Here is an 18466-nt window from a genome sequence, read left to right on the forward strand (position 1 = left end):
CAGTAAAGACTCACTGTAAACTAGGGCTGTCAAACAGCTAAATGTTTAAACTGTGATTCATCTCAGAATTTCTGTTCTTAATTGCTTAATTTATCATTTTAAACTGTTTCTGCTCACTTTGAACTGTCTAAGGTTAGCAGGCATCCTGAGGGTTAAAGATAATGACAAACTTAACCGTGCAAAGAGGAACTTGTTATGGATTAAAAAGGAAATTACAGAACAGTAAAAATATGTATGTTTGATAAAACAACGTGCAGATGACTTTTGAGGTTTCCACTGAGCACTCTGTGATGGTTTTAAAGTCAAATGAGACACGAAAGAGCAGCGGTGGACTTATTTTACTTTACAGGAAGGGCCTGCAGTGGCTTAACCAAAGGAACAATAAAACATATTGCACCATAATGGACCACAAGTCATCTAGATTAACTTCCACAAAGATAAATGGGAATCTACACATTACCAGTGGAGCTCCTGAGGTAAATAACTTCACTTAGGTCAAGCAGCAGTTCACAATAAAAGCCCTCCGAGGCAAGAAACGGGCAATTTGGCTGGTTATTCAATAAGCTTTCTAAAAACAGACGGCCATATCCTCTTGTTAAAAAACTACATTAATGAAAAGTGAATCCAATGGAAGCTGAACATTTAGTTATCATTTTTCAAAAAATGTTCACAATAAAAAACAAATGTAAAAAAGCAAAGCCAAAATCTAATGATTAATGGATGTTAACAGGTGTGTTCCCAGCTCTGTTAATCAGCAATGATAAAGCCATAAGCTGTACACATAGCATGTGACCAGCAGGATAGCTTTCAGTTCAAAGATGCCATAGCGTCTTGCTTTACATGTTGGAAAAAAGCAGACATGGACCTAAACCTGTCTAGAATAGAGATCAAGTCATTGATCGATGTGATATCTTATCAGTGAGTAATTTTAGCTCTCTTTATTTAAATGGTTCCTTGTTTTCTGTTTTCTAAGCATCAAGATGGCATTTAATACATCTAAAGTACAAATTCAACCACTTCATGACCACAAGGATAGCAGCGGAGTACAATACATCTCTGAGTTCTGACACAGTCCTACACAAAGCGCGGCAGCTGTTCAGTAGTAGAGCCTAATGTATTCCCAGGGTTATCTCCCAGCCTCCGAGCCTATAGGAGACTTTATGGCTGCCGTATGTAGCACTGTGATGTAGAGAAGCTCTAGTGCACTCTGTGTGTGTGTGTGTATTTTAAGAGAGGTGGGGGAAGGGTTCATCCAGCCAGCAATCCAGCCAGCCCATCCTGGCTTCAGATTACATTTTGTTTCCTTAGGCACCAGAAAACAAACCGCTAACACTCTGTGTATCCAGTTACTGCGCTGCCCAAACACCACATAACCTGGATGACACATAGCAGCACTGTAGCTTACTGTGCAAATACCATGGAGGTAAATAAAGACTCATTATGACACCAGTCTACTTTGAAATCCTTGATTGTGCTGAAATTGCAGTTACTTTGAAATGCCAAAAGACAACATGCCACAACATGAGTGGTAGTGGAATTAGTGCTACCTGTAGACCGGGGCACAGACTGTACTGTGAACAATGTAATATTTACACACATTAAAACACGCCTCAGGGTTACACAGTAAGAGAAAAGCTCCATGTACATTCAGTCCATCCATTATGACTTTAACGTGTAAATATGACCCTGTCATAGCTGACAGTACAAGATAAATAGACAAACATATTCTCATACACTGAAAACAGAGCCAGGAGACTTCAGTATCAATCACTATACCAAACATTCGATAACTTATCTTTATGACTGGAGGAAAAGCCGGGTTTTTACAAAAAAAATTTTAGGCTTTTTACCTTATTTTGAAAGGGCAGCTGAGGAGACAAGAAATATTGGAAGAGAGAGTGGGGGAGGAACGTGCACCAAACAACGACGAGACTAAGAAATCCCACAGCCAGTGCATTGAGGACTACAGCCTCTGTTTATGGGCACCTTCTCTACCAATTGAGCTAAACCAGCGTCCGGTAAAGTAGACTTTTAGTACCATATCACATCAGTTCTTTAAATACATACATTGAGCAATATAGATGAAATATTGTCAAGACACATCTGATTGCCTTTTCAAAAACCTAAAAATCATACAACTGTAATGCTGAATACAAAAATGTTATCCAAGAACAGGTGCATGGGCAAGCATTAAGGCCTATTTTGGAACTAATCACTTTTGTATTTGTTTTAATGTGGCTTAAATTGTGCTGTAAAAGGGGGTGCAAGATGGCCACGCTGTTTTGTCGTGCAGTCCTTTTCACAACAGCCAAGGGTGAGAATCCAACCATGGCCCTTTGCTGCATGTCAACCCCCCAACTTTAGGTCAGATGAGCCGCCCTGATGATCAGAGGGAAATGTCCTGAGTCATGGCACATTGCAAACAATTATTTGGCCAAATAATCCTAAAGCGTGTGGTGTCAAAACAATTTCTTACTGCTTTCTGTTGTGTCAGAGCCAACTTGACCTGAAATCATAAAAATAAAACAATATTAAGTCGGAATGGCTCTGGCAGAAAACCAACGACAACCAATGACAGCAAACCAGCCATCACTGGATGTTACAAACTTTTCCACCTCACAAACATAGACCTAATTATACTTTTATCTCAGCCAGGATTTCAACAATATTCATATTCATTTTTGCCACAAGTATAATGGCAAAAAATAGCAGCCAGCTGAGAATTTCGACCCTCCTCCATGTTTGGTTTTTCTTCAACCATCATTTTTGATCATGCAAGTTTCTGTGAGATCTTGTTTGAGAGAAACTGTTACCACAGATGGCAGTCATGTGATCTCACAGCCTTCCTGAGTCGTCAGGTGCAATGGTTCTCAACTGGCTGGACATCAGAACCCACCACTCCCTCACTGTGAGAAATCATGACCCGAATGTTTGAAAAATTTCAGCATCAAACTTATTTGATGTGAAACTTTGCAGTTTGGACCTGAGATTAAACCAAATACTGACAGACTGAACATGTTTTCAAAGGAATTACTTCATTATCTTGGGAAGAAACTTTGTTATCAAAAGTAAAGGACATGAATATCTTTTTTTAACTCTTTGGGTAAAATAAGGATTAACTTTATTCACAGGAAAACTTAATAAAATATATACATGTTTTGGACTTCTATACATCTTAGACTCTTTGCCACATTGTTCTTCCTTGGCACATGTTCTAACCTGACACGCCAGAAGGATGTGTTTCACACATCCATCTGGGAAAGCTTCAGTAGGAAACGTCTGGAAAAAGAAAGAGGCTTTGAAAAAAGCTCGGAATGTGATTGGATGAAGTTCTGTCTGTCACATCCTTATGGGCCAATCAGAGCAACAAAACGTGATGTAGCCGCTATCAAGATGCCCTTGTGCAGCTACAGAGGAATAACGCGAAACATGGCGACTATAGACATGTTAGTACTCGACTTTTGTCATTTCTGAAAAGGAAACAACTCACTGCTGTTCATTGTTCTTCTGCCATAATTGCACCGGCCTCTTGCTGCTGCTTGTTTACATCACAACTCTGCCATGCCTGAAAGCACTGCCGCTCGATGCTGATTGGTCCTATCACTGTCAAGATGAATTCACCAGTAAAACAACAAGGAAACAGGCGTATCCATCTGCTAGGCAAGGCTACACACATTCATGATCCACTAAAAACAGCTCCGTGACCTTCTACTGGATCCTGACCCCCCCATTTAAGAACCACTGGTCTGGTGGTTTAGAGAGTTGTAAGATGACAACCCGTTTTATACTGTCCTTTGTCTGTGGAATCCCACATTTCCAAAATTGTGCAAGTTTTGAACTGTTAAGGCCAGCCTTATCCAAAAAAAAAAAAACAGCAAGGCGCCACAAGAAAACAACTCCAAATGATAATGCTATAAATAAATCCATTTATGCTCTATTAATTGCAAGGAATTAGCTCATTCTCAACCCTTACAAAAGACTATGCTCATTACTTGTAAATCCAAATGTGAAAGACTTCCAGAGAGCAAACTAACATTTACACAACCTAGTAAAAGACCACTGTGTGATGCAGACTGGTAAAAATGTGCAGCCACATCTATGCTCTCATGTACATTATTCTGTAATTTAGCATCTAAAGCATCTCTGCTGTGGTTATTCTCTGTCTCTGGTTTGTGTTTAGACTCTGAACAATGCTTCTATTCATAACCAAACACACAGCTTAGAAATGTTTGCAAGCTGGCTGAACTGCAGCCCTGCAACAACCACGCATGGACTCTGTATGTGGAAGGTTCTTCCACGGTCATGGCCTGTCGTTTTCTGCTGATTAGCCACACAGAGATGAACCTCGGGCCACAGACCTAAAAACAAACTAGCAGCACTGCTACTGTACAAACACGCACAGACACACATGCAGTGGACTGTAATGGAAAACAAAGGCTCCTATAGGCAGTGACCTGGCTGCCCTGCTTCTCCCATTCACTATGAATCCAGATGAGTGGGGCAGTTTTATGCCTAATGTGCTTCTGCTGCCCAGCTTTTTCTTTTAGCTTGTATCACCAAACGCCAAGTGTCTGCAAGGCTATTAAAATGCCTTTTCTGTATTTCGCTTACTGCCGCATATATCCTCAGCTCAGCTTTAATGTTCATCTATCAGTCTCTGCCGTCAAACTCCTCTTTCATGTGTATTCTCTTTTTTGTTTCAGACCTATACTGGGTCACTGCAAAGGAATTTACAGTGCCATTAATGCAGTTTTAATCACAGTGTCTTCATTTGTTTCTAAGCCAAGACCCAATAAAGAAAAGGATCTGTCTTCTTTAAGATCCAAGCTGATATAAAGTCCTGTCAGGTTTATTGGGTGGAGAGCACTCAAACAATAAAATCCCAAGTGGATGCACAGCTGCTGTAACATCCAGCTTAAATATATACAGTTAACAAAACAGGACTACTTGCGACAACTGTTGGCACGACAACAGGTCTAAGAGGTTAAATAAGCTGCATTCAAATATGAAAAATAAAAGAACAGACTGTCAGAATTCAGCAGATCAAATTTCAAACCATCATTGCCAATATATTCATTCTATCAAGGTTAGTCAATAAAGCTGTACATATCTTTGCAGGATACCTTATTGCAAAACCTCGATCTACATGAATTTATAGTAAATACAACAGTTGGATCCATCATTATCTCTGCATAAGAAAGTTAAGACTTCCATCTCTCACAGTAATGTTCTGTAGTGTAAAATGTGGTATAATGAGAGGGCGGCTGTAGGCGTCCTTGATCTGGCTGCAGGAGATTGTTGTTTGCATAATTCTGTTGAAGAGAAATCAGGCATTTGAAGGGAGTCCAAGAGAAGGAATCATAATATGCAGAAATGCCAATGTTGGTCCTACATGTCTATTTCAGATTAACTATTAAAACACCTACTCTGCTTTTAAAAATTTGCATAACATTATCTCAAAATTTAGAAACGAGCTGTTTGGTTGAATCACCATTGGAGAGTAAGGATATGTCATTTTAATGTTTCTACATTCAGAGATGTTTTGGATCAAAATGTGATATTAAAAAAAGCTCAATTTGGGTATTTTTAATTCTCATGTCAAAGCTATGGTGCATTTCAAGCCGTTATGCCCTGTTCCTCATTGCAGCAGTCATGGGTTCAAATCCACGTCTCATGTCTGTCTTCAGCTTACCCAATAGTGATTTTGTACTGCAGAGTGAAAGCTTCATTTGTCTTAAACAACAGCTGGGACTAGTGAAGAATGATAACACAATATTGTCAACACACTGGTTCATTATTCACCTCACAATGCAGTAAATGTTCTGCTCCTCCTACTGAAACAGCTCTCACTTTGATTTAAGTAAGGAGCAGAGGGAGCCCTGGCACAGACTCCTGGTAGTTTGAAAAGTGAGAGAGCTAAAGAAGGTAACAGAACAGCAGTCGCTGGTTAACAAAAAGGTCAAACAACCTCAGTCCTGCTGACATCACTATCTCCAGAAGTCAGACCTGCAACAATACAAAATAACTTGCAGACTTTGTTACATGGTGGTGGTTGCCCCTCATGCCACCATGGCACACACAGATGCAGATGTCATAAAATCGGTGAGAATATCTTTTCACTGCATTTTTAGAAACTCAGACAGTGCTCTTAATCTCAGTCAAAATAACTGTGATTTTTTGCCATAACTCAGCAGCCCTGTGTCAGGCTTAGCAGCACTCACATAATGACACTCCAAATGGTTTGAGCTGAAAACTGCATTACATCTTTAATCAGCTGTTTTTTTCCTCCAACATATATAAAAAAAATTCAAACAATAAATTCCTCATTAATCCTACAGTTTCTTAAACTGAAATCCAAAAATCCCTATGATAAGATAATCCAGCTACTGGTTAATCTACATATCAGTCAATTATCTATTACAGCTTGGTGTAATACTGTTTATGTAGCAATTGTTAAAAGCCATCACCTCTCTGATTTGGTCCAATGAAATGTATTTGAAGCTTCATGGCTGGTAGTTTCAGACTGATATGTTTATCAGTTTACAGTCATTGTTGATCAGATTGCATCACAAACAACCTCAGATGTAAAGCTATGCACCATTAAGCCCCAGTGAGCCGTTGCTAACCCAGTATACTCATACACTACTGGCCTGTCTGACCACAGACACTTGACAAAGGCCTGACAGCTTGGCTTGACACACTTCTTCTAATCTAATCTCCAATCCCTCTCCACTGTATTCACTCAGCTAGTTAAGCCCCTTGCTAATGAGACTGTGCCCTATTGTATGGCATTAAACCAGAGCACTACTCACTGCCTAAATCACATCACACGCGGGGACCAATTCTACCAGAGAATTAGAGGGCTGGGAACATGTTTGTTTTTGTGTGATATAAATGAGTGCATGCAATTAAACACGCTGCAGCCACAAGAAAAATAGAGGCAACTTGATGTGAATGCACAAGTGAAATGCAGAATAAAAGGCAGCATAGATGCTTTATCTAAACAACAAAGACTCATCTTGTCTTGTCAATAACATGGCATGCGCTGTCCTATATTCATTCTTAAATACACAAATACAATGGAAAAAAAGAGAACTGCTACCAATGAATTTCAATTAAACCACACATCCTGTGTGTTTCCAACACTGATGACCCTAGGATAATAGTCTGAGATGTATCTGATGACTTTGTGAAATAGCACATATTACACACACAAAGTCATAGCAATAATCCCATCAGACCTGAGCAGGGGTTTGGCCAGCTATCTGCATAGACAGATAGAAGGATTGTGTGAACAAAAGAATACGGGGAGCAGGCACAGTGTACAGTCAGACAGTGCTCTGTGTGTGCCAGCCAAGGGCTTGTCAGGGCAAATATTTCATTGTTTGCTGCCTTTGGCAAGTTACCCCATTATGAAAATAGCTCTTTTTTAAGGAGGGGAAAATGCAGGCCAATATATTGCCAAGATTTTTATCCACCCTTGCCTGTCTGCTAGCTGTATTAATGTAACAATTGCACCTAAAGCAGGAAACATGTCTGCTTCTGAAAGCCCCAACAGTGACATGCAACATGGAGTTGTTTTCAAGTGACAGACGATATTTTTACACAAAGACAAACTGCCCCATTGTTACGCCAAGCCAGTTTTATGTTTTTACAAGTCCCCTGCATTCCTGCGTCCTTATCCAAGTCTGAGAGGTTGCTGCCACAAAAATACAGGCAGACGGGGCTCGACCATAACGCTTAAATAACATGGATTGTGAGCAATAAGCACGAGGTAATAGGGATTATCTCAACCTAAAGGCTGTAACGCAGGGTAAATCTCACAAACTAACATCACCTCCATCAGCTGATGTGCAGTATACAGCAGATTAAAGCATTTAGCAGCTCTGCACTCACATTCCTACACATGCTTTTCCAAACGCAGCGCTCAGAGGACAACATCGTAACATACTCCAGGTGTTAACACGGTGGTGAATTGATGATTTGACAGTAAAACTCTACATTAGAAAGCTCTGCTGCTAGAAGACACACGGTGCAGATAGTATAAGGAGATGGGTTCTGTCTTCACATTAGGGCTGGGCAATATGTGGAGTTGCTAAATTACATTGATATATTTTCAGAGAGCTCAAGGGTAAGCCAATATTGCTCATTTACATGAAGTTTATGTTAGTCTGGAAAGAAAAATCCATGCTAGGTTTAATGCTCAGAGGATGATCATCGACCAGACAGTAATCCATTTGAGATGCTTTGTCTGAATAAGAGGATCTTATCATATTTACCTTCTTTTAATCAATAGTTTATTTCTAGGTCATTTCTTCATGTAATTGCTGACATAGTGCTGCTGGCTGGTATCAAATCAGCTGTGTGATATTTAGCATTGACCTATGTAGACTTGCACAGAACCATTTTTGTCATTTCTTGTTTTGCTGTTCAGCTTTTTGGCTAATGAAAATGAAGCATAAATTACATAACAGCTGCATTCATGAAAAAAATCATAATATATGTGCGATGTATTGCCAGACAGCTTAAAAAAGGAGACATATATACTGTGTGTAACCATTCAGCTTATAAACTATCATGATAAACATAGCGTATAACTGTTTTTTCTTTAAAAAATATTGAGATGTAGATCTCATGTAAACACCATCATCAAAAGAAAATTAAAAGATAAGCATTTTATTATCATTTAGCTCCAAAGTAGTGAGGAATGTGTAACATATATTGCCAGACAGCTATGAGAATATCATATCAATATGTCGTGTTACCAATCAGTTTGAAAATTGAGATATATATACTCTGTATTGCTATTTATCTTAAAGAATTAAAAATATATACTGAGTATTGCCATTCACCCTAACAATTGATGTGATTTAAGTATACTGTATTACTTTACATGCTTTAAAAATAGAGATTTATATTTTGTGTTTTGCCAATCAGTGCAAAAATTTCAAGATGATCATGGTGTATTAAGGCTTGGCTGAAATATACCAAGATATTTACACAGTATACTCATTAAGATTTAAAAAAAAAAATAAAGCTATGCAATATATATATATATATATCACCATTTAGGTACAAAAAAGTAAGAATTTTGTAAGATATATTGCCGGATAGTAAAAAAATATACCATGATATATGTATGGTGTATTACCAGCCATAAAAAAATAGAGATACATGTTGTGCATGCCCATTCAGCTTATAAGATCAAGATTTACTTGCAGTATCGCCATTCAGCTGAAAATACATTGATATATGTACGGTGTTTTGACATGCACCTAAAAACAAACATGTATATCGTGTTAGTGGTAGACCAATTCTAAGTCTGACCAATGTTTGAGGCCGATGTTTGGCATTTGGCCGATCATCTGTATAAGCATGTATTTTTACAGATTGTTGATCAAGTTATTTAATCAAAAAGTGTGCTACTTTGGTACCACTGCAACACTTGTCTTCCCCTCTGGCTTTGTTTTCACTCTTGACAGTCTCATCAACAATGCAATATGACTGGGTATCACTGACACAACAAGCGTTTGGCATCACCTCCTATTTCTTTCATTTTTTTGATCATGCAAATGTACTTTTGCACATTAAGCGCATGTTGTACATTGTAACAAATGTATATGAGTTCTGAATATCTGTTATCAGTGTCATGAGCTACTAATAATAGTACCAGCCTTAAAAACAGTATTGACTGACCTGTATATTGTTTATTGCCATTCAGATGAAAAAATATCAAAAAGTACATAGTGTATTGTCATTAAGCTAAGAAACATGAAGATGTGTACCATGTAAGCCATTCAGCTTCAGAAATATTGGGACATATTGTGCATGAATGTTTACTTTAAAAAAATACTGGGATATAAGTATGGTGTACTGACAGCTTAAAACTGAGATATAGCTACTGTATATTGTGTGTTGCCTTTCAGCTCAGAAATATTGAGATACCAATTATATATCACTCTTCAGCTTAGAAAATATTAAGATTTGTCTTGTGTATAGCAATTTATTGTGATATATAATGTATTGCCACTTAAAATATGAACATAAATGTGTTGTATATCCCTATTCAGCAAAAAATATGTGTATGGTGTTTGACAGGCAGCTTCTAATAGGGATATATGCATCTTATATTGCCATTCTTTTTCTAGAATGCTAAGAAAAGCCTATTGTGTATCGCCACATGGCTTAAAAATACCAAAATATGTTTCGTTTATTGCCATTCAGTCAATGAGACGTACACTGTGTATGGGCATCAGCTAAAAAGTACTGAGGTAGGATTTTTATTGATATTGCCCAGCCCCAACATGGGAGGCTTAAATATTCTAGACAACCCCACATGAAACCATAGAGGTGTCTGTGTGATACACCCTGTAGATACTGAGATAGGTAGGTGTAAATAAGAAGACTACGGGTCTTTTCTGCACCAACGTTGGCTGTTTGCTTTCCAAACCCCCCTGCTGGTAGTCTGCCTCCAATTAACTTGCCTACTAAGTGCCCAGATAACTAGTCAAACTTACACTCTTAACAATAACTGGTCTATTGTTGAAACAGACATGAATATAAGCGGTATATTCAGTGGTCAAAACAGTCTTAATAACCATGGAAAAGCCACAGACTAATGTCCTCCTGGTAGCTCGCTGCTCTGCCTCGCTGGCTAGCCACCAACGAACCACAGAGATTTTTACCGTTTGCTTTGCATGTAACAGACCAGAGAAGAGGACACAACCAGCTGGTTTCTTACCGTCAAGTCGGGATTGTCGCTGTCACGATGGTTTACAGCTCGTATGACCCCAGACCTCCACGGCCACCGACCAGTGTCGCCGATTTGAGGCGGCTCGTCCCCGCTGACACAGAGGAACCGCTTCCCGACCAGCTCCGGCCGAGCCTCGACTGCCATGGCCCCGCGCTGCTGGTCAAAACCCCCCCTCTAACAAAACTTCCCAACAACGACGCCCTTACAGACCTGCCATTTACGACATTAAAACAGCTCTGAAGAATCCGACACTACAAAGAAAATAAAAAAGGAAAAGTTAAAGGTGGTTAATCGCTGAAAAACCGACCCGGGGGATTTAAATGTGTAGCAGTCTCCACCCGCGCGAGCGTCAGTATCTTTTCTCTCAACATGAAGGAACGGTGGAACACTGAGCCGCAGCACAGCCCACATCCATATTGGTGTCCCTCCGCGGGATGGATCCTCAGGCATTCGCAGGCCTCAGCACAGCTATGTCACTCCGCTCAACTAAACCGTCGGAACTACTTTATCAAAAATACAACTCATTAAATTTTTCGAATTGTATCTCTTCCAAGTTTCACCACAGGGTTTACTTTTGTTAGTCCTCACACTATTTTGTTTTTAAATATAGTTCTAATTCTGCCTCCCTTACCTACTGACTGAGTTGTTACATTGATTTACAAGAAGAACCACAGCACTAATAAGCTTATTAACCACAAATTGACCTATTGGAAATGCTGAATCTGAATGGGGGATTTTCATTTTATTTAAGGGACTTTTTCATCACAATGAATTTTTTTATTTTGTCATTTTTCATTCACATGTTGACATTGTGTGTTATTAATTGAAGTGCCTGTTGTGACGTTTGGCTTGCAGCCCATGTAGATTTGACTTAGAACTAACTTTGTTTTTGTTATTTCACTACAGAAGAGAGTATTGAGGTCTAAAAGATAGAGACATGGATTTTGTTCCATATCGCTTAGCTGTACTCCAGTACTGTAAAATAAAAATGGTGCTTATGTTTCAGAATCAGTGCAATGAAAATATGTATGACATCTCTGTGAGCACATAGGGTAAAACATGATGAAAAAAAAGAATAATAGACAGAAGGAAAAGAATCAATATTCAAAATGTAATACAAGAAAGTAAATCCTCAACAGTATGTTATGATCCAAACTATAAGATTGTTTATCACAAGAATTAAAGTCCTTTACAAGAATATCTTCTTTTAAATGCTGACATAACATATCTCTCCCAGGTCTAGCTGCCGAGAAGCACCCCTGCAGCACGATGCTGCCACCAACGTACTTCACAGTGGGAATGGTGTTTTTGTGGTGACGTGCAGTGTTTGGATAAACATAGCATCTTGTCTGTTGGTCAAAAAGCACCATTTTTGTCTCATCAGACCAAAGAACCTTTAACCACTTGACCACAGAGTCTTTTACATGCCTTTTGGTGAACTCTAGTCCAAATTTAACCTGAGTTTTCTTCAACAGTGGCTTCCTCTTTACCACTTTCCCATAAAGCTTTGACCGGTGAAGAACCCAGGCAACAGTTGTTGTTTGCAGAGTCTCCCCCATCTCAGCTGTTGAAATTTGTAACTCCTTCAGAGTAGTCATAGGTGTCTTGGTGGCCTCTCTCACTAGTCTTCTTTCACAGTCACTCAGTTTGTGAGGATGGTCTGATCTCGGCAGATTTACACGTGTGTTTTATTCCTTCTATTTTCTTGACGATGGATTTAACTGAACTCTTGGGGATGTTCAGTGCCTTGGAAACGTTTTTGTATCCATCCCCTGACTTAAACCTTTCAATAAGCTTTCCTCCGAGTTGCTTGGAGTATTCTTTTGACTTCATGGTGTAATGGTAGCCAGGAGTTCTGATTAAGCAGTGACTGGACTTTCCAATTCAGTTCACTTCAACTTTCTTTATATATCACATTTAAAACAACCATGGTTGACCGAAGTGTTTCACAGTATAAAAGCAAAACATGAAACAAGAATACATCACTATTAAATAGTAAAATTAATCAAAATAGAACATTATACAGTAATGTAAATGTAACAGTAAAATCTAAAATCTGTTGGGATAAAATAATCTCATCCTGAATTGAAAGCCAAGGACAACAGATTTTTAACAATGATTTAAAATGTTCTGGAGTTTGAGCAGATCTTACATGAAAGGGTAAGCTATTCCACAGTTTTGGGGCAGCTACTGCAAAAGCTCAGTCTCCCGAGACACAGGAGTCTTTACACTTCACTTGAGACACATCCACTTCACCCAGGTGATCTTCTATTGGCATTTCTTAGAAATCTGTTTTAACTTTGACATTTAACATATTTTGTCAATAAAGCAAAATTCTATTGACCATGATTGATTCATAAAACCATTAAAGAGTAAAACATCCAAGGGGGTGAATACTATTTATGAGCACTGTATGTTTTCAAGGACCAAGGTGCTTCAGAGCTGAAGTAGATAAGCTTATGGATGCCAAAGTTAAAGTGACTGATATGCAGGTGCAGGTTTACTGGATCTCAAGATCATGAAATAATGCCCTGAGATTCACATTTGTTTCCTGATTTATCTTGTGTTCTGTGTTGTAAACTCTCTCAGGAGAAAGACAGGTCTTCACCTCACCATGAAGATTGTTTGTGACAGTACTACAACAAGAGAAAATGCAATAAATAACAACTAAGGTGGCATGGCATTTACACTACCTCAGAAATGTTAGGGAAATTAGGTTTATGTTCTGTTTTGTTTTATTAGATTTTTTTTTGGGGGGGGGGGGGGGGGGGGGTTGCCTTTATTTGGATCAGGTAGCTAAAGGGAGGAAACATGGGAAAGATGGTGGGGGAAGACATACACCAAACAGCACAAAGACTGGGAATTTGAGGACTGTTGTCTCTGTATGTGGGCACCTACTTACCCACTGAGCTAAACTGGCATCCACGAGGCTAAAGTTACTACTGTTAAAACAGATTAGTATAAATATTTGTACGGAGACCTAGGAAAACATGCATCGAAAGTTTATTTTCCTTCATTTCCCTCATTAATAAGTTATTTTAAGTTCTTTTGTCCAGATCACATCTGATCTGTATTCTTATCATGAGATATAAACACTTATTTAATTTAAAAATGTATTTGTCCTCTTAAAATCTTGAGTTTTGAAGCATCTGCAATAATTACTTTTGTCTATTCACCCCACTAAGTTAATAACATAGATGATACTGCTTATGAATTGCTACCTTACAACTAAATGGGTATAATCTCAAATGAGACACCTGTATACTTTTTTTCAGTTTCAGTTGCACCTGTTTTTTACTCAGACAACTGCACCAGAGAAGGCGACACATTTGTGTCTGTTCTAAAAGGTGCAGCTTTACATCTACAAACCACTTTACTCTGTTTTCCCTCAATAATGCATTTATATTTTTTGTCACTTTCGTAAGATCTCAACTTTTTTTCTTGTTATCTCAGAATATCTTACTATTATAATTGGTGGCATGTGTGTCTGTGTTGATTTGTACGCCACACCATTGCTCGATTTGTCCTTGATGCCTCTCAGAACACTTCTTGGGACTACTGGTTCAAAACTGTAGCCATAAAAAAGGCAAAAATATATACAGATTTTCTATAAAATCCCAAATTGTTGCCCCTTTTGTTTCAGTTTGGCCCGATGTGTGGAACAGACGCCAATGTGCGGAGGCTGTGGTCTTTGGCGTGCTGATCGTGGGGTTGACTCATGGTCTCAGTGCTGTTTGGTGCACGTCTCCCGCCAACTCTTTCTCCCTGTGTTTCCTGTCTCCTCAGCTTTCCTTTCTAAATGAAAGCAAGGAAACCCGAAAAAGAATCTAGAAAAAAATATATAATTACCATAATGAGTTAGTTTTTTGAGCTCTTATAAAATTTACTCATCATTATGTGAAAAAAGTGTTATCCCGAGATAATGAGATCAATAAGTATGCCTTAAGGAAAGTCTAAATTGTCTGATCCTGTGATAAATGAAGTGAAATAAAGCATGTATATGTCCACTTGGGGCTTCCATACATCTGGAATGTTCAGTGAAACCATGCAGCAGTATCTGATGTTTAGAAATTAAAACTAATACAGATGTGCAAAAAACTGCAGTTCCTCTAGTGTCCACTTGAGGCTGGGTCCAACATCCCCAGAAGGCACATATAAGTCCCCTCAATTAAAAAGGTCAGTTTCCCAGCAGAAATGAACATGGAATAGCCTGGATTTAATCCTGAGAGTCCTGAAAAGTCACGCGAGTTCCAGGCTTGCTAAAAATGCTGCCACAAGGGATTCAAAGGCACAAGGAAAAACAAGTAAGAGGCAATGATTTATGGTTCAAAAGTTATTTAACTTTTTATAAACTATGTCACTTCTTGACAGTGCCACTCTGGAAGGCATTTTAACGATCACATTTAGAGAAAAAATGTCACGCAGATGCCATTCTTTGCTGCTGCAGTGGGTCCTTTGGTTCTTCTTCGCTGCTCCAGAAACTGTAGCTCATCCATACAGTGTTTTCCAGCAGCGAAGAAGAATTGATATCTGGTTTATAGTGTTAACCTTTTGCATGGCCAAAAAGCGCAAAATATAAAGTTGACCCAAACGATCTCGGATTGGTGTATCGATCCATTAAGCAGCAGATGTATACTGGTATCAGAATAGGAACAACTCTACCTTTAACCAGTAAAAAAATTCTAAAAGTGGCAAATGCAATGAAACTAAAATGTTGGTCTACTGGTCAGTAAATAATGGAGTGCAGTTTTTGTTGGAATCCTTGAGTCAAAACCAGAAGTTAACAGTGGACACTGGCAGAAAGAGCAGTGCAGCTCTCCACTTGTCATCTTTGTTGTTGTTTTGACTGAGTGCCCCCTGGTGGCAGATTTGCATACTCTGTTTAAAGACCTGCCAGTGCTTGATGACGTCAGCATCCACATTACAAATCTGTCTGTTGTAAATTTGCAGAACTGCATGAATTATTTGGCCAAACAGCTGAAGCAACTTTACAGATTGACAGTTGATTTCCATGTATTGAAATGACTCCATTCATGATAATCTCTTTATTTGTATCTCGCAGCAGTTAATCCATCTCTTTTGTGAGTGAACATATCATTCAAAAAGCAGCTGACATGTCTGGTCTCCTTCTTTCAGGTTGGATTTATAGTGTGCACCGAGTTCCTCTGAGGCCTGCTGGGCTGTAAAGGAGCGCAGCAGAGAGAGAGTCAGTCAAGGAGAGAATGAGGCAGAGGAACCGAAGGAGCACAAGAGAGAGAAGCTTTATGTGTGTGTTTGTGGCTCCGTGGAGGATTGCATGCTTGTGAGCTTTTGCTTGTGTGTGCTGAGGTGTGTGTTTGTGCATGTGCAGAGTGTAGGGATCTTAAGGACAGTATAGAAGTTTGTGTGTGAAGCATGTAGAAAGCAGTTCGCCTGGAGCGACCTCCAGGGTGGAATAAAAGAGAGGGGGAGAAAAAAAAAAGAAAAGATGGACGGAGAGCAGGGAGGATGAGAAGAGAAACGGAGAGGGAGAAGAGTAAAGATGCTGAAGTAACACAGCTAGGGACAATAAGAGAGACGAGGAGAGAGGAAATACAAAGAAGAAAAGAGGAACAAGTAAAAGAAAATATAAATAGCAGACACGAGTCTCTGTGGTGGAGTAAGAAACTGAAACTACAGGCAGAAAAGCACAATGACTATATCTTATCCTACTATCACGTACAATAAAATAGCATTCTTGAAAAGCAGCTATAGTATCCTATGCAACCTCTATTCCAAAAGAATTGGGGCACTGTGTACAAGGTAAGTAAAAACAGAATTCAGTGATTGTCAAATCTCATCAACCCGTATTTTATTCACAGTAGAACATAATAACATTAAAGTACATTTTTCCATTTCATTAAAAACAGCAGCCCATTTTGAATTTAATGGCAGCAACACATCTCAGAAAGGTAGGGACAGGGCCATGTCTACCAATGTGTAGCATCCCCTCTTCTTCTAACAACAGTCTGTAAACATCAAGGAAGTGAGGAGAGCAGTTGCTTGAGTTTTAGGGGAGGAATGTTGTCCCATTCTTATCTGATGAAGGATTCCAGCAACTCAATAGTCCTGGGTCTTCTTTGCAGGAATTTTCATTTTATTATGCTCTAAATGTTCTGTATTGGGGAAAGGTCTGGACTGCAGGCAGGCTAGTTCAGCACCCGGACTCTTCTATTGTGATGGATGTTGTACATTGCAAATTATTTAGTGCTTACCAAGATTTAAAAACTTAGATTAAGAAGTGTTAGATGATTTATCTTGTTTTAAAAGTTAATTTTGTATTTTAAGTTTGTCACTTTAAAGTATAATCTTAAACCAAGTATGATAATATCTTTTTTGTCTCAATTAGTCAGGAAGTCCTTAAATTAAGTAAATAACTGTTAAAATAAGCTATTAGTTCTCTCACCCACAGTCTCATCAAAATAGATCTTGTTTCAAGATTCAGTAACAAACTCAAGTTGCTTGATTTAAGAATCACAGAAAAAGCATTGATAGAAAATATGATTGCTTGCTATTAGACATTTTTCTGTGTTATTTGCTTAAATTAGTCACTGGGTTGATCTTAGGTCTAATTTTAACTTTACAGGGGCTTGAATTTCAAAAGATATTTCAACTGAAAAACATTGATGTAGAACTGAGATGGCTGAGAGATAACAGAGCATTATTTTAATTTTTATTCTTCCTTTTTTTGGATCATCTTGTCTTCCTTTGGCATTAGGAACATATTTTTGTATGATGATTGTCATTTGCACTGCGGTACAAAGGTTATGTTAAAATGTCTTTGTCTGAACCATAAAAAGGTCTTGAATGTGTCAGACTGATTTTGAGAATGTGCAGCAACCCTGACTCGCTGTTGATTGTGCTGACAGTTTAATAAACCATGACAGTTATCATACTTGCCATCCTGGTTGTGATTTCAGTAGAAACATTAAGATGTATGGTCTAAAATATGAACTGGTTTTAAGTTTCATGGTTTAGTTTTTACAGGGCTTTAGACTGGGGCTGCAGGGTGGCCCAGGGGTTAGAGCTGTTGACCCTTCCTGGTCAGGGCCTTTCTGTGTGGAGTTTGCATGTTCTCCCCATGCATGTGAGGGTTCTTTCTGGGTACTCCAAGTTCCTCCCACCACCAAAAACATGCTTGTTAGGTTGAAATATTAGAAATATACAGTGCTTAACAAATTTAGTAGACCACCTCTCATATTTGTCTCAGAGACCATCCAGCATCATGAAGTGCTTTAATGCGGACTCTTTCATTTTCAGTCAGTTCTCCATGTTTTACCATTTTGAACAGGAATGAGGAATTTCAAACTGAATTCACCTTTTTGGTTGCAAGGAATGCAAGTAAATAACTATAATTTGACATATTAATCAAGAAATATTAATGTGCTGTACTATTTTTTCAGTTTTTTTGTAAATCAGTACATTTGAAAATTCATGGATAACATTAATAACTCTATTTTAGCATTAAAAATATCATTTGGGTTAAAGAGCTTCTACATATTGGTGTATCAACCATTGCAGAAACATAAAAAATGATTTTGGTAATGATTTGAGAAGATTCAGACTAGAATCAAGTTTTTTTTTTCAAATCTATTGTTGCACTGTATGTCGTTTAGCATTGTCTTTCTGAAATAGTCAAGGCCTTCCCTGAGAGAGACAGGAGCATAGGTTGGTCTAAAGCCTCAATCTACTCTT

At 38.6% G+C, this 18466-nt stretch overlaps 1 protein-coding gene across 1 annotated transcript in view; it reads right to left on the reverse strand.

The window, feature by feature from the left end:
* jmjd1cb (jumonji domain containing 1Cb) overlaps positions 1 to 11114 on the reverse strand; it is a 204330-nt gene extending 193216 nt beyond the window's left edge. Inside the window, exon 1 of the mRNA XM_041816362.1 lies at positions 10742 to 11114. Within this exon, the coding sequence (XP_041672296.1) occupies positions 10742 to 10897 (156 nt within the window). The 5' untranslated portion in view covers positions 10898 to 11114. The remainder of the gene's footprint in view (positions 1 to 10741) is intronic.
* Between the last annotated feature and the right edge of the window lie 7352 nt (positions 11115 to 18466).

This window comes from Cheilinus undulatus, linkage group 20 (genome assembly GCF_018320785.1).
Source record: "Cheilinus undulatus linkage group 20, ASM1832078v1, whole genome shotgun sequence".
NCBI classification, from domain to species: Eukaryota; Metazoa; Chordata; class Actinopteri; order Labriformes; family Labridae; genus Cheilinus; species Cheilinus undulatus.